Source organism: Neovison vison, chromosome 2 (genome assembly GCF_020171115.1).
Source record: "Neovison vison isolate M4711 chromosome 2, ASM_NN_V1, whole genome shotgun sequence".
In the NCBI taxonomy this organism is placed as follows: Eukaryota; Metazoa; Chordata; class Mammalia; order Carnivora; family Mustelidae; genus Neogale; species Neogale vison.
This window is the reverse complement of record NC_058092.1, coordinates 94,000,592-94,022,546: the sequence shown is the minus strand read 5'-3', so window position 1 is coordinate 94,022,546 and position 21,955 is coordinate 94,000,592. Positions and strand designations below refer to the sequence as shown.

Below are 21,955 nucleotides of genomic sequence, written 5' to 3'. Positions count from 1 at the left end.
AGATGAAAGGCAGCAAGAGCCTCACCATCACCCATCATCCACAGAGAAAGGGTGAACTGGCCATTAGGGCAACAGGGGGAGTGACAGAGAAGGGAGAGAAGAGTTTTCCTCTGCTCTGCTGGTTGGTCTCGCACCTGGGGATGAACAGGCAAGAGAAGAAGCTGTTAATAAGGCCCTAACTTATGCTCCTGAGTCTGGGGTCTCTGTGGGATCAAACACAGTCTCACCTTCCATGAGGTCCTGCAGCCTCCTGCCCTTCCCTTGGAGCCCTTCCTAGGGAACGGAAGCACCGGGAAGCTTTTTATGTCAACTCTGGCCTCTAAGCTAGTCCTACCTACCTGCTTTTTTTTTTTTTTTAAAGATTTTTCCATTTATTCCAGAGAGAGCATGCATTTGAGGGCAAAAGCAGGGGGGAGGGGCTGAGAGAAAGGGAGGAAGCAGACTCCCTTCTGAGCAAGGAGCTCAACATGGGGCATCTCGATCCCAGGACCGCAGGATCATGACGTGAGCTGAAGGCAGATACTCAACCGACTAAACCATCCAGGGGGCCCCTTCCCAACTGCTTTTGAGCAGAGGTGAATTTATAGAGGAGGGTGTGGCCCTTATCCTGCAACCTTGTGTGTCTAAGACTCAAAGTTTTCACTTTCTCCTTAAGCCTTTCCTGAATCTACCCCTGCCTTCACTGACCCTGTCAAAGGCTATCTGACTTGCTAAATGGAACAGACTTCTTTAGAAGGAAAAGCAGAAGTGAGTGTGGTTTCCAGGAGAACTGTCAGAGACAGGGTTTGAGCCCTGGGCAGAAGACCGTGGAAGAGTCCTAGCCTTCCCCCAGGGATGCTTTATTACATGGTTTCATCGGTCGTCAGTGAATGGATCCTGTGCCCATGCAAGGAGACGGGGACGTCGCGCTGTATGTGGCAGACTGTTCCCCTTTAGCAATGCAGTCAGATGGAGCGGGTGATGAGTGGGTGCTTGGCTTCCCTGCCTGTGGGCAGGCTCTGAGATCCCAGCTGACAGAAACAAAAGCCCGACAAACTGGGAGGAAGGAATGTTCAGGAATTGGTGACTTCCATGTTCTGCAGCCGGTTTTCTAGGGGGACATCTTTGGCTGCCCCTTTCTTTTTGCTGCCCTCATGCTGCTTCTTCTGCTTCTTTGATGGCTCCTGGTCAATGGGTGCAGGCTTCACAAAGGGGATCAGTTCTTGGAGACCTGAAGGGACAGAGCCAACCAAATAACCGACCAATTCTCAGGAGTCAAAGCCCAAGGACTTCTTGGGGAGAGTTCCACAAGAGGATGATCCCTATGAACAAAAGGGCACCCACGACGGTAACTAGTCTCATTAATTCTTTTCTGGTCTGAATTTTAGCTGCGCTTAAACAGGATGTCAGACTTGTAGTGGCTGCTTTCTCAGCTTTGCCCCTGTCATGCCCAGCACCAGGGGACAGGCAGAGTTCTGGGGACTGGTACCTTCTGGAAGGGGGTTTGCTCTTCAGGAGAGCAGGAAGACAGGAAGAAGGGCTGGGCAGCGAGTCTTACCGGGCGGCATGAACTCCCTCAACTTCTCAGGCACGACGATGCCCTCCTCTGTCTGGTAGTTCTCCAGGATGGCGCAGATGGTGCGGGTGGTGGCACACATCGTAGCGTTGAGCATATGGACAAACTCCACCTGCAAAGCCAGGGCCCCCAGAGGAAACACGAAACTCAACCTAGTCTTCCTCGTGACCAGGAACCACCCACTTAGTCAGACTCCCCCAATGGTAACTATCCAAATCCAAAGCATTATTGATCTTTTGCTAGACTAGAATTCTGTTTAGTACTTATTCCCTATAATAATAATTCCAGGAAGATTCCTCATATCTCCGTTAGTGTCAAGTGATAGGTCCCAGCAAATGGACAGCAGTTGGGACCTTTGAGGGATGGAGGCAACTGTCACTGCGGCCTCTCCTTAACCCCTTTCAAGTCCCTGAATTGGAAAAGATTAAGGCCTAAAAACTGGGTTTGAAGAGAGAAACTTATAAACCCAGACCTTCTTGGGGGAAGAGGGAAGACACTGTCTTCAGCGTGTCTTCTGCACACAAATGGGGATTTTTCTTTATCAGGAGTCACAGAGAAAAAAGCCCAAAAGAGAAGAGCTAGAAATACCTTGTAGAACAGAGCTCAACTCAGGATTCTATCTAAAAGGATTCTGTCCTGATTTAGTAGAAATCATTTTCAGATTCCCTTTTTGGTCTAGATTGAGCAGCTCAGATTTTCCCACGATGCTGGGACATAATGTCCGCCAAGGGCTGAGAAATAAGATGGACCTGTTCTGCACAAAGCTCTATTTCCTGCCTCCTGAAGAGCCACCTACCTTGTCCATCATCTTCTTGGTTTGCCCATATCGGATTCGGAGCCGGCGAGCCTGATAGTCTGTGCAGTTAGAACAGGAGACTAACTCACGGAAGGCTCCCGAGCCCGGAAACCAGGCCTCCAGGTCAAGCTTCTTACTGGCAGCATGATTCAAAGAACCTGAAAGGGAAAACCCCTAGAATTCATGAAGGAGGGATGGTATTTCAGAAGACTAACCTTTAGCAAACCTAAAGAATTCTTTAATTTACACCTTATCCCCAGAAGTGAAATCACACCCAGATATTCTCATCACCAAACACTCCCAAGTGAGAAGAGTGTGATGTTTTAATTAATGTGGGCAATTAATTGGACTGTGAACTATTTCTTTGTGTGGCAGTTCACCTGGCGAGAGTGGTGGTTGCAGGCTGTGGGAAAGGGAGGCGGATACCTGAGACAATATTCACAATGTGGTAAGGGATCCCCAAAGACTGGTAGAAGTCTTCTGCGGTACTAATCATCTCTTCAAACATCTCCCATGACTTGTTGTCGTGTGGTGATGAGTAGACAAACTGTTCAATCTGCAGAGAGGGACCCAAGGAGACCGTGACAATGGGACAGGGAGAATAAACGAAAGGACTGAAGTGGAAGATATCCTTGTGATGGAGACCTAATCCTACACTGCTGGGAGTCAGGAGAGGCTGGGGCCCCCGCAGGATATGGGTGCTGGACTGGACTGGGGCTCCAAGAACAAACACTCAGTGGAGCTCTTATTATACACACGCCAGGTACCGTTCTAAGCACTTTGCCCCTATCAACCAGCGCAATCCTCATGGCAGGCCTAAGGAGGTTGGTACTATTATTATATTCCTTTTGTAGAGGAGGAGAGGTTAAGCAACTTGTTCAAGGTTACACAGCTGCTAAGTGGCCGAGCTGGCACTGGGACCCAAGCAGCCTGGTTCCAGGTTCTGTGTTCACAGCCACTCCAGCATGTGCTTCTTATACAGAAACTGATGGAGACGGTGAGAGGGAAGACCGGAGCTAAGGCGGGTCTGAGCACCACAGAGCCTGCCGCCCCTCTAATCACCCCAGAGAGATCGAGAGAAGGCTCCTACTCCTCACCCTGACCTGTCCACTCACCTTCTCAAACTGATGGACTCGGAAGATGCCGCGGGTGTCTCGGCCGTGGGAGCCCACCTCCTGGCGAAAGCAGGTGGACAGGCCGGCATATTTGATTGGCAAATCCTCGGGCCGCAGCCACTCGTCCCGGTGCAGAGCAGCAATGGGCTGCTCGGAGGTGGCAATCAGATATTTCTCATCATAGGAGTTGTCATCAGACTTTTCACTGCCTTTGCCAATCACCTGGAGGAGGAAGAACCCCTACTAGTTAAGAGTGAGGGATGGGGACCTCAGCTAGAGCAAGAAACCACAGGGAATGCTAAGAAGAAAAAGGAGGGAATGGGTCACTCCAAAATGGGATCCCTCCTAGAGATCGAAAAAATGCAAATTAAAAGGAAAGAAAATATTCTGGTAATTTTTTTTTAACTGATCTAATAAATAAGACATTTATATATAATATATGGTTGCCAATGACAGCAGTGCAATAAAACCTGAGCTGGTAGCAATATACATCAACCCACTCAACAAACATTTGTTAGGCATTTGTAAGGGCCAAGTTTGCCAGTGCTGGCCAAGAGGAGACACAGTCTCTGCTCTCTTGGTGCTTATTAATTAGTGCAGGATTACACTCCTTCAAGGATCACTTTGGTGTTCCGCTGAAGAAAGTAACACAGAAGAAAAAAAGGTATAAACAGGACAGAGTTCATTGTAACATTACTTATGGATGGCAAAAAAGGAAGCCCCCTGAATATTTCCACAAGGGAAGAGTCGGCTATCCTACATCCAGACCACGTAATATTATGTAACCATTTGAAAATGTTGGCGATGAAGACCACCAAGGAACAACAAAATATGCTTCTGATGTACTGCTAAGGCAATCTATAGACATTGTGATTAGAAGAATGAGAAAATGATGGCTGTATGAAAAAAGCCCCCAAAAGTGTACTAAAAATGACAATTATGGGGTGCCTAGGTGGCTCAGTGGGTTAAGCCTCTGCCTTTGGCTCAGGTCATGATCTTGGGGTCCTGGCACCGAGCCTTGCGTTGGGCTTTCTGCTCAGCAGGGAGCCTGCTTCCCCCGCCCCCTGCCTGCCTCTCTGCCTACTTGTGATCTCTGTCAAATAAATAAATAAATAATTTTTTAAAAATGACAATTATATGAGGTAATGAGAAAGAAGATGATATCCCCTATCATTTCCAAATTTTCTGTCACGTGGTATTATTTTAATTTTAAAAAGAGGAGGGTGGAAACCTGCTCTGGGTCAGCATTTGGGGATCTGGAAGATGACATTGCTACTCTACAGTGGGAAGTTAGCCACTAGCCACAAGTGGCTACTTAAATTAAACTAAAATGTAGTTGCTCGGCTTCCACTAGCCACATTTCCAGTGCTCACCAGCTATGCGGCTGATGCTGTCAAACTGGACAGTAGCTACAGAACATTCCCATCACTGCAGAGAGTTCTACCGGAGAGCACGGCTCCAGAGAATTCATAAACTGAGTTTATTCAGCAAGATGGGCCAGCCCAAACTGTCACTATGGGGATTCTCACTATGTGAGTCTCCCTGGACAGGGATCCAAGAAGCATCTGCAGAGAGATAGAGAATGCAGGAAACATAGCAGGGACACCTGCTACCTAGTGTCTCTCTCATAACCCTCATATAAGCTTCTCTTTGACGTTACCTACGGAGCACCCTTCTAAAGCTCTGTGATGATCCAATCTGGGGGTTGAGATGAGGAAAAGAAGAAAAGAGATAACAGCTTTTGACTGATACATGAACACATTTCTCTCCACATTAAAATAAAGAAAGGGGAAAGAAAGAAAGAACAAACAAACACATGCACGCACGCCTGGGTGGCTCAATTAACCATCCGACTCTTGATTTTGGCTCTGATCATGATCTCAGGGTCATGGGATAGAGCCCTACATTGGGCTCCATACTCAATGCAGAGTCTGCTTGAGACTCTCTCTCTGCCCCTCCCCGCCTCGCTCTTGCTTGCTCTCTCTAAATAAATAAATACATAAAATCTTTAAAAAAAGGGAAGAAGTGGGGGAGAACACCAAGGTTAGAATAGTCCTTAGGGTATAGAGAACATTTTGCTTCCCACTGCATTCTGAATGAGAACATAACTTGAACTCATCAACAGGATCCAGTGGGAAGAAGTTCTATTAAATTCCTCTCTAAGGGGCACCTGGGTGGCTCAGTGGGTTAAGCTGCTGCCTTCGGCTCAGGTCATGATCTCAGGGTCCTGGGATCGAGCCCCACATCGGGCTCCTTGCTCAGTGGGGGGCCTGCTTCGCTCTCTGCCTCTCCCTGCCACTCTGCCTGCTAGTGTGCATGCTCTCTCTCGCATTCTCTGACAAATAAATAAATAAAATCTTAAAGAAAAAAAAAATTCCTCTCTAAGGTAAGTCATGTGAGCCCAGAAACACTGTCTAACTCCTCCCCAGTGAGAGCCAAGTCATCCCCTTCTGACAGAACAGTCTTAGAGGGGAAGGACAGGTGAAAAGTAGACTATGCTGTGAGAGGCAGCCGGTAGCAGAACCTCTATAAATTCTGAGTACTACAGGTGGCGGTGAAGACAGCTCATCAAAATGAGCTTCTGACTCTGAACGTGAATCCTCTCATTTCCCTGAGATGCTCTGGGGTTGAGAAAAAGCCCCAGACTGGAAGCCACATCAATCCCAAGGGAAATATGTCTTGCCCTCTAGCTTCTAGTCCGAGGTTAGGAGTAGGAGGACATGGGAAGATCAGCTGCTTCTACAATTTTCTTTAGTCCAAGCACTCAAAAAATGTGCTTTCTTCTGAAGCTCATGGTGTTAAAAGTATGCTTCATTTAGGTAAGTCATATAGATTATCTGGGGAAAGATAAAACAGGCTCTATATCTGCACTGTCCAGTATGGTAGCCACTAGCCACATGTGGCTACTTGTTAGAATTAATAAAAATGAAAATTCTATTTCCTCAGTTGCACTAGATACATTTTAAGCGCTTAACAGTCATGATACAGGCAATCTCCACACCACAGAAGTTCTCCTGGACAGTACTGCTCTGTATCTTTGAGGTTAAACTTTTTATAACTTAAGTCATTCTGTCACACTGCCCCAGGCTACTTACTTTATAGAGTTCTTCATCAAACTGGCTGAGCTGCGCCACTTCCTGCATGACCTCCTTCCTCATGAAAAAGGGGGTATAAATGGGGGTGTAGCCCCGACTCCCCAAGGTGCGAAGGGCATACTGGATGAGCGCCTGTTCCAGGAATACCAGGACACCCTACAGGAGCAGAGACAAAGCACTGTGTGACTGGGTTCTGTCGCCATCACATTCATCTGTTACAATTTACACTCAGAGGCAACTGGGGGCCCAGGGGAGGCCAGCAAAGACAGTGAACCTCAACACCTGATTCAAGAGATTCTTTCTTGATACCAATGCCCAGCCCATCATCCAGGCACACTGTCAGGAGAAGCAAAGCAAGGCAGAAAGGATGATTTGCTCAGGGTGCACAGGAGAGCTTTCTTGCACTAATTTTAAAACAGCAGACACGTGTGTGTATTAGAACATACTCTGTATATATGTATCCCCAAAACTGTTTTGGGGGATGCCCTCCCGGAAGTCTTCTTTGAATTCATCAGCTCTCTGCCCCAACTACTCCAGGTCTGCTGCCTCTGCTTACCTTTTCTCATAGCTCTCTGGGCCCACCCACCCCGTAGCACTCATCAGTGGGTTTCAACTCTTCATTACTTGTCTGATGGTCCAGTTCCACTCAGCCCCTTAAAGGCAGACTGTTCTGATCCAGACAGCACATGTCTCCATAATGGAGGATCACATAGGGGCTCTCTGGCTCTAGGGAATTCGAAGTAGCATTCTCCTGCCTCAAAAAGCGAACTGCATCTGACTGCCAATCCGTTTGCAGGAGAAAGGCAAGAACAAGTGGTGGATTTGTGGGCCTCTTTAAGTAGGTTATGTTTTCCGCACAGTTTTTTTTTAGCTCTTCTTTAGAATCCCATCGCCACGGGTTCCTGACTCTTACCTTCAGGAAATAGCCTCGACTTCCAGCCACCACGGCCCCCTTTTCGCCTTCAAAGCCATCTACCATCACCACCAGGTCCACATGAGAGTACTTCTTCCTGACTGTACAATCGCCCCAGATCCTCTCTACTTTGTTGTCAGCGTCCTAAGGAAAGAAGACCGGTGACCGCTGAACTGCACAACCTCCAGCTTTCCAAACCCCATTCCAAGAACAGCTTAGAGATTTGCAAAACTACTGCTTAACTCAAACAACTAGGTTCTGGTCGTTGTGTCCAGAGACTAAGGAAAAGAATTTGCTAGAGAAGTCGTGTTCAATGGAGAAATAAACATTTACAGATTCCTAGAAGTGATTCTAACCTTGGAACTGAAATCATGAATTTTTAAGAGATCTGTCCTATTCTCACATTTGTTTTTTTGTTGTTTTTTTTTTTACCCTTTTAAATGACTCCTTCAAAATCCTGCTACATGACATCCACCCCCCTACCCCCATCAGCATCGCCTGGGGTGCAGAGGAGAATGTAGACTTTTTTTTCTTTCCAGGCTCTCATTGGTTCTGGGGCCATATGAGGGCGGGCTCAGAGCCCTGACCTCCCAAGTCTCCCACCCCAGCCTGCAGTGAGTTTAAGGGCTCGTTCACCAGGGAATGAATGAAAGAGGCACAGATGGGCCCAGCCGTGGCTGGGGTGTCAGAGAACAAAGGCTGGGCTCAGAGCAGCTTTGTGCTGGGGAAGCTCCCACTCAGCAGGAAACTTTTATCATGCAGATTTCCCTGCAACCTGCAGCTTCTCAGCGGGGTGTGGGTGAGGGGTGAGGTTGATTTCGCAGATCCCTCCCACAGGACTCACTGCTACCACGGGCAACACGCAGTGGAGGACAGCAGCCCGATTTAGAAGAGATTTCTGGGCCAGGAGTCTCCTCCTACCTGCTGTCTCTGCTACTTCCCAATCAGGCAAGGATCTGACTCTTTCAGTTCTCAATTGGTGGGCAGAGCGAAGATACAAAGAGCCTGCTTCTGACACAAGGCCTATTATACAGAGAGTGCCAGGGTTTCCCAGTGCCCCTCCCGCCCCCGCCCCCACCCCCTCCCCAGCTGAGAGGAGCGCCAGGCAGGCTGCCGCCCGCTGGGGCACGGACACCTACCTCATCATTGCTGATGGGCACGGAGGGATGCAGGAGGTTCCCGATCTCTCGGAGGTTCTCAAACCGCTCTGCTTCCAGTTTTACCCGCTCGGCGTCACATTTTAGGATGGCCTCATCGATGAGGAGTCGGACTTTTTTGATTTGTGAGACTTTCAGGTTCTGTAGATAAACAGGCCAGGCCGGCACCCAAGCCACAGCAGGTCAAGGTACAGAGGAGGAGTAAGATTCTGTTGCCCTCACCTTGTTGTGCTCGAATGACAACCCTTGCAATAGCATTTTAAAAATCAACAATGAAGGCTTTCGTAGAACTGAGATTTATTTGAAACGCACACACACAGCTTTGCCCTGACAAATGTGTTGGCATTTTCTTCAGGGGTACCTAAGGAAGAGTTGGATTAATTCTGGCCATTCTTCTTAGTCCTATATATCTCAGGGTTTCAATACTGTATCTCTTTTAAGAGCTCTTTCTCTTAACGCATACTTTCTGATATTCCTGATGAAATCAATTTCGCACTCTTATGTACTACATTTAACCGTTCTCTAGGGAGATTACAAACTTATTAGAAGCAAAAGACCCTGTTCTACGCTTCTTTTGTATTCCTTTTTGCAAGTGTTTTAAACTACTGATTTCGTGGCGATGGGAGAGCCCTTAGCAAGTGGGGCTGCGCGGGAGTGGCGACCCCAAGCCACCCCTTCGAGCCCCCGCAACTCTGCTTTTCTGTATTTATGCTCTTGCCATGCTTTTGTGCTGCAGGTTTACAAAAGGGTTCGGTGACTAAAAAACTTGAAAATTACTTTTCTAGGTTCACTATTGTGAATATTTACTGAATTATGGCAAATTGAAAAAAAAATCCTTGAGTTCGTGAAAACGAAATTCTATGAACCAAAGGTAGTTGGGCTCCTTTTTCCTCTTCTTCCTACTCTTGACTTGTCTACTCCATCCATTCTCATCTCTGCGATCTAATAAATACTCAAGGATTGAAACCAACAAGAGTAGAGGGGGACATTTCCCAGCTGCACACATTCAAGGAGGCTGCAATGCTGTGTGGAGCCGAGTGTCAGCACTTGCTTGTCTAGGAACAAAGTCACGACGAAAGAACAGAAATCCAGTCTAGAAAAGGGAAGTACAATAACTTACAGCTAAAGTGTCTACAGTGAGGTCATCGAGATTTAATACATCCTCTGGAATGGACTCATCTCCCACTGGCTCTTTTTTCTGCAGGGGAAACAAAACCAAAAAAAATCCCAATACTATTAAATAAAAGAAAATTCCTGACCGAGTTTTACAAGGGCACACCAAATTAATATATAAACTAACCACAGAATTTTCTTTCTTTTTTTTTTTTTAAAGATTTTTATTTATTTATTTGACAGACAGAGATCACAAGTAGGCAGAGAGGCAGGCAGAGAGAGAGGAGGAAGCAGGCTCCCTGCTGAGCAGAGAGCCCGATGTGGGGCTCGATCCCAGGACCTTGGGATCATGACCTGAGCCGAAAGCAGAGGCTTTAACCCACTGAGCCACCCAGGTGCCCCATAACCACAGAATTTTCTATACAACTGTATCTAAGAGCTACAACCTGTGAGAGAAAAATTTAGTGAGAAAATTTTAAGTCCTCATCCTGCCATTTTCTGGCTTTTTGGACCCTGGACAGATCAATTAATCCATCAGGGTCAGAGGGCTGACATCAACAGGAATGTAAGAAGAATGTCCTCTCTAGACATAGAATAGTTATGGGCACCAAGAAGGTGTGAAAATGCTCGTATCACTGCCCAGCTCCGGGGCAGGTGCCTGGATGTGAATCTGAATCCCTGTCCACTCCCTAAGAAAAATCCCAGCACTGAGGCTAAGGGGAAAAAAAAAATGGATGGGATGATAGAATCGTAGGACACTGAGGAAAACAAAATTTTTGAGGAAAAGTCACCAAATCTAGAACCAAGTTTAGAGCAATCAATGCAACTTAGCAAAACTGCAGAACATAAGCAGGGCTAGATTTTCTGCCCTGGTTCTCTTCTCACCCATCTTTGTGATATTCTGTCAGATCATTTCCAATCCTCGCCCAGAGCCATGGAGAAGATAAGTTGAGTCAAATTCTTCCCAAATTAAAAGTAGTTAAAGAAAATTATCACAGGCCATTATAATAAGATATGTACAACCTCAGCAAAACTTGCATAAAAGTAAGTTGAGGAGATTCAGGGTCTGCTTTGCAAGTATAAGTCATGTCGTATTCTAAAGATTTTTTTAAAAATTCTATACATACAATAGGCAATTATGTTTATACAACCTCATATACCACTGCACAAAACTGAGTCATAAAAAAGAACTATATTTTCTTGGGGTAAAACGTAGAAATCCTTTAGATTTATTACACAATCGCATATACTAAAGTGAGAAGTCAGGATGCTAACCATAACCAAACTCACACCTTTCAGTGACTCAAGTAAAATCATCTTAAAAAGTTGCAAACGGGGGTGCCTGGGTGGCTCAGTGGGTTCAAGCCTCTGCCTTTGGCTCAGGTCATGATCCCAGGGTCCTGGGATCAAGCCCCACATCAGACTCTCTGCTCAACAGGGAGCCTGCTTTCCCCTCTCTCTCTCTGCCTGCCTCTCTGCCTACTTGCGGTCTCTGTCAAATAAACAAATTAAATCTTTAAAAAAAAAAGTTGCAAACGTCTGAAAATCTCAGAATGAGTCTTGCTTAAGAATAAGCAGGGACTAGGGGCGCCTGGGTGGCTAGGTGTTGTTAAAGCCTGTGCCTTCGGCTCAAGTCATGATCCCAGGGTCCTGGGATCGAGCTCTGCAATGGGCTCTGCTTGGCAGAAAGACTGCTCCCACTCCCACCCCCAACCCCAGCCGCCTGCCTCTCTGCCTACTTGTAATCTGTCTATCAAATAAATAAGTTAAAAATCATATATATATATATAAAAAAAGAGTAAGTAGAGACTACTGAGGTAGAAAGAAATGGCCTAAACCTCAAGATTTTCCATTTAGTAGCCAAGAGAGCTGAGGTCCCTTTGCTATCTGATAATCCCTCAGAGCAGCAAATTCAAGTTCTGAGTTCAAGTTCTGACTCTGCAACTAACTTACAATGTGATTTTAGGCAGGCTCCTTAATTTCCTAAGCCTATTCTCTTGCCCTTTTAATAAGGTTGACAACGGTACTACCTATACTCCAGGTTTGCAGCAAGGATGAAAAACCAAAATGAAATGAATACTTTCAAGTGCTATACATATTAAAGCACCTTTTTTTTTTTTTAAGATTTTACTTATTTATTTGATAGAGATCACAAGCAGGCAGAGAGGCAGGCAGAGAGGGGGTGGGGAAACAAGCTCCCTGCAGAGCAGAGAGACCCAATGCGATGCAGGGCTTGATCCCAGGCCCCTGGGATCATGACCTGAGCCGAAGGCAGAGACTCTAACCCACTAAGCCACCCAGGTGCCCCTATTAAAGCACTTTTTAAGACCATTCTAATGGATAGGAAGGGAGAACACTCCTTGTGGGGCTACAGTGAAGGGATCTAACAATGCTACTGCAAATTAAAACACTTCCATCTTCTTGCTAGGAAAACACTAGGCTGGTACTATCTGTATGTGCCCCAAAGAATACACAGGCACGAGTGCACACTGGAATTTACATAATTATGAGGCCTCTGACATGCAAATGATTAAGCATCATGGGTCCCAAAGGAAGAAAACTTTATGATTGTCGGTACCAATTTCCATAGCCAGTGAAAAGCTGAAAGTGTAACAAAATACTGGTAAAGAGAACAATTCAGACTATCATGAAGTGTACTAGAATCCAGACGGAGTCTTTTTGTTATGTTCTTTTCTGGTTCAGGTTCCAAAATTTTATAATTTTTTTGATTTAGTTGAGAAGTTTACAACTTAAAAATGAGACAGATTTGAGGGATCATTTAATATGTTTTTAAAAAATGACTAAGGAGCTAAGAGGATATTTTTGAGGAAAGATTAAAAGCATAAACTATTCTGGATAGCAAAGCCAGGCCAAGCAAAAACTTAACATTCTTCAAGCACAGGAAAGATTTTTTGGATGAAGGCCAGTAACGACTTGCCCTCTGCTGTTACTTGCAATTGCTAAATAACTACAGGGTTCTAGGCATTGTGCCAGCTTCTCTACATTTAAAAAAATTAGTTCTCACAATTCTGTTCTATAGGTGAATGTTAGTATTGTCATTTCACAGATGAGAAAACTGAAGCTTAGAAATTAACTTGACTGAAGTCACATAGCCAACAATCTAGGATTTGGACTTCATATCTGTGCCCTTTCCATTAAAGAGCACGGCTACACTGAGACAAAGAATCTCAAGTCCACCCTAAGAAAATCTTTCTGTCACTGTAGATTGGGCTCAAGAGGTAATTAGATAAGATTACTGGTGGAATTTATATTACTGTAAGCACAAAACAGACAATGAATGAGCAACATTGCAAGAATCTTATCTTGCTACAGACTGAGTATTTGTGTATCCCCTCAAACTTGTATGTTGAAACCTAATCCCCAGAGTGATGGTGTTTGGAGGTGGGGTCTTTCAGAGGAGATTAGGTCATGAGGGCGGAGCTCTCAGAAATGGGGTTAGTGCCCTTCTAAGAGACCCCAGGGAGCTCCCTTCTATCAATGTGGACACAATGAGATGACGGCTATTTATGAATTGGGAAGTGGGCCCTCACCAACACGGAATCTGCCAGCACCTTGATTTTGGACTTCTCAGTCTTCCGAACTGTGAGAAATAAACTGCTCTTGTTTAAAAGCCACCCAACCTGTGGTATTCTGTTACAGCAGCTTGAAGGGTCTAAGATTTATAGGACAGAAGACAGACTCACTGATCCCTGAAAGTGCCTCTTAGTCCCCTTTCCCACTTCCTTTCTTTTTAAAATATCTGTCCCTTTGGTAAGAAATTCAGTAGCTCACAGAATTAGACACTAGATTAGAAATTATGTGAGCACTAAGAGTGAGATTAAATACCTCTGCTCAAGCTCTCAAGAATGTTACTTAGTTCTCTTACCTTCATTTTCTCTCCAATTGTCTTGCTGCACAGGTTCTTCAGCTTGTTCAAGTTGTCCGCCCGAAATCTGCCTGAAGAATAAAGAATCCAAGAATCTCCTTAGACAGATCTAAAGGATCTCATGAAATTGTGAAATCTTACATCTTTAGAGGCCCAAATTTAGCTGGCATATACTGGTGACAGTGGGGTTCTCCCTGCATTTGGTGACAAGGAAAAGGCCCTTCTGAGAATGAAATTGGAAAATACCATAATCTGGACAATGCCACGGTCAAGTAACAGATCTGAGGAACCTAGAAAAAACTCAAATAACCATAACCTGCTCAATTTTCTTAAAATCCATTGAAAGAAACTATGTGATATGCACTGGGATCTGGAAAGAGAACAATCCTGTTTCAAGTCCTGTGAATGTGGTTGCAGCATCTTTGTGCATCTCTGCACAAAGTTAATGTTACTCCCTTTGCTCGGACAAAATCTCACCGGAGAGCCTGGAGAATAAGTTTCTTGTGCTTTAATTTCTTTGGGGAAAGACAGTGCACTAATCAGCCTACATGCGTATTTGGGCCCAAACTATTATATTGGTACTGTGGTTCATTAAGCTAAGTCTAATGAGCAAAAATCAGACCTCTTGAATCCAGGCTCAAGGACCAACATGGTAAACAGCAAGTTTTTGACAGGTGAAATGACAACTAGAAATGAGACAGCTCCTTGGCAGCTATTTTTTTTAAGGTTTTGCCAAACTTGAACTAAATGTCAGTACAAAATGATCTAACTACTTTCTCATTCACTTACTTGGATTAAAGAGATGGGAACAGAAGAGTGGTCACCAGGGGTTGGAGGGGAGAGGGGAACGAGAATGCACTACAAAGAGACAGTGAGAGGAATCTCTGTGATGATCTCTGTGTCCTGTCCTAGACAGTGTGACAGTGGTTATAAAAATCTACACATGGGATAAAGTTGCAGAGAACTACACACACACACACACACACACACAAGTGCATGTAAAATTAGTGAAATCTGAATAAGGTCTGTGAATTATAGCAATGTCAATTTCTTGGCTTTGATACTGTACCAGTTGTGTTAGATGTCATCTGTGGGAGAAACTGGGTAAAGGGTACATTGGAACTCCTTTTACTATTTTTGCAACTTTATGGGAATTTTTAAGTATTTTAAAATAAAAAGTCTTTAAAAATTTTATTTAGTCCCTCCTATTTGCAAGGCCCTGTATTAAGTGCTGGGAATAAAAAAGAAAATAACATGCTAGGTGCTGAAAGTAAAAGAAAATAAGACAATTAAAAAATAACAGTGCTGAATGTTTCAATCAATGAATATAGCATATCCCATCACTATCTTTAATTTCTCTCAGCAATGCTTTTACAGTTTTCAGTGCAGAGATCTTGAATGTCACTTATTAAGTGTATTCTAGGCATCAGATGCTTTTTGTTACTTATATACAGAAATATCTTGTGATCTCTGTCAAATGAATAAATAAAATCTTTTTTTTTTAAGATTTTATTTATTTATTTGACAGAGAGAGATCACAAGTAGGCAGAGAGGCAGGCAGAGAGAGAGAGAGAGGGAAGCAGGCTCCCTGCTTAGCAGAGAGCCCAATTCGGGACTCGATCCCCGGACCCTGAGATCAGGACCTGAGCTGAAGGCAGTGGTTTAACCCACTGAGCCACCCAGGCACCCCTGAATAAATAAAACCTTAAAAAAAAAAAGGAAATATCATTGATTCTGTATATTGTATACAGTGATCTTGCTAAAGTTAATTTTATTGGCTTATCTATCCTTAATATTTTATTTATTTAATTTGTCCAAGAGAGAGCACACAAGTAGGGAGAGGGGCAGGGGCAGGACCCTGGGATCATGACCTGAGCCAAAGGCAGACACTTAACTGACTAAGCCACCCAGGCATCCCAAATTTACTTTATTTTTTAAAGAGTTATTTATTTATTTGTTTGACACACACAGAGAGAAAGAGACAGAGAGAGATCATAAGTAGGCAGAAAGGCAGGCAAAGAGAGAAGAAGCTGGCTCCCTGCTGAGCAAGGAGCCTGATGTGGGGCTCAATCCCAGGACCCCTGAGATCATGACCTGAGCCAAATACAGAGGCTTAACCCACTGAGCCATCCAGGTACCTCCCAAATTTACTTAATTTTTTTTTTTTTAATAGTTCAGGTCTGCATACATAATCTAGTCATCCACAAATAATGACAGCTTTACTTCTGTATCAGTCTTTTTTTTTTTTTAAATAATTGATATATAACATCGTATTAGTTTCAGGTATACAACATAATGATTTGTTATTTGTATACAATGCAAATGATCACCACAGCAAATCTAGTTACCATCTGTCATCACACTCTAATTTTTTTCTTCTTTTTTAAAGCAGGCTTCATGCCCACTGTGGGGCTTTAACGGACAGCCCTGAGATTAAGAGTCGCATGCTCTACTGACTGAGCCATCAGGCACCCCCCTTTTTTTTTTTGGCCTTATATCATACTCTCCAGAACCTTTAGCATGATATGGATTAGAAGTGGTGGTAGCAGATGTCCTTGTCTTGTTCCCAACCTCAGGGGGAAAGCATTTGGTACTTCATCATTAAGAATATTAGCTATATGGTGCCTGGGTGGCTCAGCTGGTTAAGCAACTGCCTCCGGCTCGGGTCATGATCTTGGAGTCCCAGGATTGAGTCCCACACCGAGCTCCCTGCTCAGCAGGGAGTCTGCTTCTCTCTCTAACCCTGTCCCCTCTCAAGCTCTCTCTCTCTCTCACTCTCTCAAATAAGTAAATAAAATCTTAAAAAAAAAAAAAAGAATGTTAGCTATAGGGGACACCTGGGTGACTCAGTCAGTTAAGCATCTGCCTTCTGCTCAGGTCATGACCCCAGAGTCCTGAGATCAAATCCCACCTTGGGCTCTCTGCTCTGCCAGGAACCTGCTTCTCCCCTTACCTGCTGCTTTCCCACTTGTATTTTCTCTCTCTGCCAAATAAATAAATAAAATCTTAAAAGAAAAAAAAGAATGTTAGCTATAGGTTTTTTGATAAATATCTATTACTAGATTAAGGCAGTTCCCTTCTATTCCTAGCTTCCTGCATTTTACCATGAGCAACTGGAGCAACACAGGAAAAAATGAACTTGATCCCCATCTCACATCATACACCAAAATCAATGTGGGATGAGTCATCCACCTAAATGTGAAAGGCAAAGTAATAAAACTTCTAGAAAAAATATTGGAAAATCTCTTCAGGAACTTGAGATATGAAAAGATTTCATAAACACAGGAAGCATAAACTACAAAGAGGAGATCTATAAATTAGACTTCATTAAAATTAATATATTTTTAAAAGATTTATTTATTCATTTTAGAAAGAGAATGAGAGTGCATGAATGGGAGGAGGGGCAGAAGGAGAGGGAGAGAATTCTCAAGCAGACTCCCTGCTGAGCGTGGAGCCCCCTAGAACCCTGAGATCATGACCTGAGCTAAAATCAAGAGTTGGACACTTAAATGACTGAGTCATCCAGGTGTCCCCAAAATTAGTAACTTCTATTCCTTAAAAGACTGAAAGAGCAAGAGGCAAGTTATAGACTGGGAGAAAATACGTACAATATACATATCTGACAAGGCCTTCCATCCAGAAGGGATAAAGAATTCCTACAAATCAATAAGAAAAAGACAAACCACCAAATAAAAACTGGTCAATATTCTTGAACAGACACTTCTCAAAACAGACTATCCAAATACTAACAGGAACATGAACAAGCATTCAGTATCTTTAGTCACCAGGAAAATGCAAATTAAATCAACAATGAGATAACCACCAGAATGGCTAAAACTAAATTAAGTATTAAATTAAAATCAAATTAAAAAGACTGCTAATATTAAGGGCAAGGAGGTATAACAACTAGAATTGTTATTTTGCTGGTGGTAGTGTTGACTGCTGTAACTACTCTGGATAACTATTTGAAAATATCTACTAAATCTAAACATGTACCTACCTTATTATCCAGCAACTCCACTTGTATATACTGAAGAGAAAGGAGTGCTTATGTCTACCAATAGACACACAAAACAATGTTCATAGCACTTTATTCATAATACCCTCAAACTGTAACAAACCAAATGGCTATCAACAGAATTGACTGATACAGCTATATGATAACTGGTGTATTTACATAATGGAATACTGTGCAGCAATGAAAAAGACCAAGCCACCACTTCACATGAAAAGATGGAATAATCTTACAGATATAATTTTGAGAGAAGCCCAAATCAGGCAAATGAATTTTGCCTGATTTTGAATTCAATGTTAATGGAAAAATATATGCTATGTAAGTCCATTTACATTAATTTCAAAATCAGGCAAAATTAACTGATGGTGACAGAGCGCAAATAAGGTTATTTTTGGAAAGGGCATGAGGGAGCCTTTATTGGGGTGCTACAAATGTCTCTGATCTTGACCTGGGTGGTGGTTAGATAGGTATACAGCTTTGTAAAACCCATCAAGCTACACATTAAAATCTATACAGTTCGCTGAATTCATCTCAGTAAAAAAAAATAAGTTTAAAAAGGTTGTACATAAAAATACCATAAATGTCACAATTAAACATATGAGATAATATATGGAGAACACACAAATAAGGGAGTGCTATGGGAGCAGAGTTGGTCTGGCAAGGAAGGCTGATGGGAGCGGGAGAAGCAGGTTGATAAGGAATATTCCAAGCAGCAGCAATAATTATGGACGTGTAAAAGACCATACAGGTAGTGTAACAAGGCTAGAACAAAGACTGGAGGGGATATGTGGGAGAGTGACAGAAGAAGAGGCTAGGAAGACATGTGGGGCTTTGTAAATTGTGTTAAGTAATTTGTATTTTCACGCTTTAGGGCTACACTGTCTGATATGGTAGCCAACAGCTAAGTGAGCCTATTGAGTATTTGCAACACGGCAAGCCCAAACTGAGATACATTGTACGTATAAAATATACACCAAATTTTGAAGACTTGTAAAAAAGAAAAAGAATGTAGGGGTGCCTGGGTGGCTCAGTCGGCTAAGAGTCTGCCTTCGGCTTAGGTCACAATCCTGTGGCTCTGGGCTCAAGCCCCATGTTGGGCTTTCTGCTCCGTGGGGAGTCTGCTTGTGCCCATTACCCTTCCTCCTGCTCTCTCTTTGGCCCACTCTCTCTATCTCTGTCTCTGTCAAAAAAAAATCTTAAAAAAAAAGAAAATGTAAAATATCTCAATTTTTATACTGATCATATGTTAAATATACAATTTTTGATATACTGAGGTAGTTATAATATCTTACTAAAATGAACTTCTTGTTTTTCTTTCCCTTTCTAATTGGCTACCAGAATGTTTACAAATTTATTTATTTGAGAAAGAGAGAGAGAGAGTATGGGTGCATGCATGAGCAGGGGGAGGGGGAAGGGGACAGGGAGAAGCAGACTCCCTGCTGAGTGTGAACCCAGATGCAGGGCTCCACACAACTCAGGGCTCGATTCCAGTACCCTGAAATCATGACCTGACCTGAAGTCAGAAGTCAGACACTTAACTGACTGAGCCAGGTAGGCGCCCTCAGACGGCACTGCTTTAAGGTAAGAATGTCACAGCAAGACTTAAATCCAGATATAAAATGATTCAATTTCCATTCCAAACAGATCACATGTCCTGGATGTGGCTCTGCACTAGGTGAGACTGAGGTAAAACTGAAAGCCGTTAGAAAGTTCTCCCAAAGAGAAGGACCTGGCTTAAGGCATGTGCATGCAGTAAGACGGTAAAGAGAAATTTCATTCAGTATAGCACAGGCTAGATAGAATTCCTGTAACTACCAGCAGATTTTAAGATACACTAGTAGTTTTGGAAATAGTTGAGAAATCTAGCAGCTTTGGAAATAGTTGAGGCAAATGCTTATTGTATGTTCAAATGCGCTATATTACTCTAAATTTAAAAAGAAGAAATCACAGTTTGAATCCTTGGAGTTAGAAGAGTTGTGGTAAACACCGATATGATACTATGATTCCACGTTCTATCAGATACCTGTGTTTCACACAGAGCCCTAGTGGCACCTTGAATGTCCATAGGCAGACAAATAGGTATACATGTGGAGCCTACTGAGTCCTCAGTCAGGGAACATGATCTGAGTTTTTAATGTGGCTCTAGGTTACACACCCTTGTTGCAGTCAATGACAGAAGAACCTTGATATAAAATATAAGATCAATCAATGTGCAACTTGGGCTGCCAGTGACCTGGGAAAAATCATTAATTCCTTTTGTCTGGCAAGAGAATATTGGGAAGGGATGTTAGGTAAAGCAGAATCAAATCAACAGATGTGTTGAAAATGAACTACAAATAAACTGTTTTTCATACAGAAGGGCAAAGTGCCCTGAACACAGAAGATATTCACGAATTCAGTAAACCTTTGTCAAGTCCTTACCAAGAACCAGGTGCGGGGATTATATGTAGGTAACCTGATAACATACTGGGATTATATGTATACATGTGTATATGCATAACCTGTATGTGTATGTATACCCCAGCTATTGGGACATACAGGTAAATAAAATACAAACTTGTCCCAGAAGAACTTATCCCCTCACCACATAGCCACTCATCAAGTAAGGAACAGAACTTCCTGTGGAAGTGTACATTATACACAAAAGACTACTAACACATTCAAAGTCACTTAACAGTTGTACAATAACCAGACTGACACAAAATCTGATACTTCTGACTTCTAATTCAGTAAAGCAGCGTCTAGGCTAGTTTTTTTTCTTCTTTTCTTTTTTTCTTCTTCTTTCTCCCACTTAATTCCACTGCAACTCAAAAATTCAGATTTAGATTCAGGAGGTGGGATATCACAGTCAAGCAAATACCACATCTGAATGAATGAGACCACAGAATCAGCAGACAACAGAAGTTAAACTAATACTCTTTTCCTACCCAATGACCTGATAAATTTAGGAAAATCAATTTTTCTAACAGAAATCCACCACACTTTCGGACAGCGAGGGCCTCTGCAGTGTGCTGTCATAAAACCTGGCTCTCAGCTGGTTACAGACCTATTGCATCAGACGAGAAAAAAAAAAGAAAGAATCACATGTGCTTGACAGCTTCCGGCCAATCAGTGACTACCCCAGTTAATCCAGGCACAAGTTGATAGGCAGACGGTTCTCTGGTTTTATTTAGCTTCATGAAAGATGCCCGGATCAGATCCTAGACCAACTCTGCTAATGTCTTTTCCGGAAAACTTGCACAAATCACAAACAGGCTCAATAATTACAAGCTTGTTCTTGCCTCACGGCACTCCTCTCCCCATGCTTGTTCTACTACGGTAAAGTCTTCCCTCGATTTTTAAAGGTATGCCTGCAGGTCAGGGGGATGGCCTCTTCCAAAGCTTTGGGATCATTGCTTTTTAGTCATGAGCGGCTTCCGAAGTCCCCAAACACTTGCAATATGGGTGGACTGAACTATTAAGCTGCAGATGTGACTCAGTCTCAGGCTGGAGCCTTTGCTCCTACCAAATTAGAGGGAGACCACTCGGGCCTTGCTGAAGATGAAAAGGGACCGAAGGAAACCAAAGATGAGTGTTCGGAAATCCCCGAACCTCCCGCCCTAGCTTTCTTTTGGCTACCCTCGCTGCAGGAAGACTTGACAGCTCTCGCTGCGCACGCGCCATGCTCCTTCCCAGACAGCCCAGGGATCCGCACTGAGCACGCGTGGAAGGGAGCACCCAGGGCCCGGGGAAAAGGCAGGATGGTCCCGGTTCGCACAGTGCGTTTTAGGGGACAGTGAGAACCTCGGAGTCACCGCAACCAGGGAGGGGACCGACGAGGGATGGAAGCCGTGGCCTCAGAAGCAGTAACGAGATCGGAGAGATGAAGTTGGGATTAGGACCCGGGGATACCAGGCGCGTCCCGGTACTTACATCGTCGCCACTCTCCGTCTGCCTTCACCAGCTGATCTACTAGTCCCGGGTCTTTGAAGCGCTTCTCCTGAGTCTCTCGGATGAGGGCTGGGTCCCCTCCTTTATCTACCCGAAACAAATCCAGATCCAGCACCATCTTCCCTTCTCCCCGGCCAACGCTAAGGGACGTAAGGAACGTAGCACAGCGTCCAAGTGACCACCGCACTGCGCCGGCGCGCTGACCCGCCCTCTCCGCGCAGGCGCAGCCAGAGAGCGCAGGCGCCCCCTCTCGGCCGGAAGCCACTGCGTTGGAGGCAGGGTTGCGGGGAGGAGGAGCGTGGAGAGGTGGGGCGTGGGCGTCTCAGGTTGTGTGCAGGTCTGGCCTGGCTAGTGGGTTGTCCCGGTCTTGTGCATCCTCC

General features: G+C 44.1%; 1 protein-coding gene across 1 annotated transcript; it reads right to left on the bottom strand.

The window, feature by feature from the left end:
- Positions 1–779: 779 nt before the first annotated feature.
- SARS1 (seryl-tRNA synthetase 1) lies at positions 780–21,775 on the bottom strand. Its single transcript, XM_044238831.1, has 11 exons — positions 21,558–21,775; positions 13,631–13,701; positions 9,752–9,829; positions 8,614–8,772; positions 7,475–7,618; positions 6,562–6,717; positions 3,467–3,688; positions 2,778–2,907; positions 2,352–2,509; positions 1,538–1,667; positions 780–1,210 (listed from the first exon to the last, which is right to left on the bottom strand). The coding sequence occupies exons 1-11, from the start codon at positions 21,691–21,693 to the stop codon at positions 1,053–1,055; spliced, it is 1,542 nt and encodes a 513-aa protein (XP_044094766.1). The 5' UTR covers positions 21,694–21,775; the 3' UTR covers positions 780–1,052.
- Between the last annotated feature and the right edge of the window lie 180 nt (positions 21,776–21,955).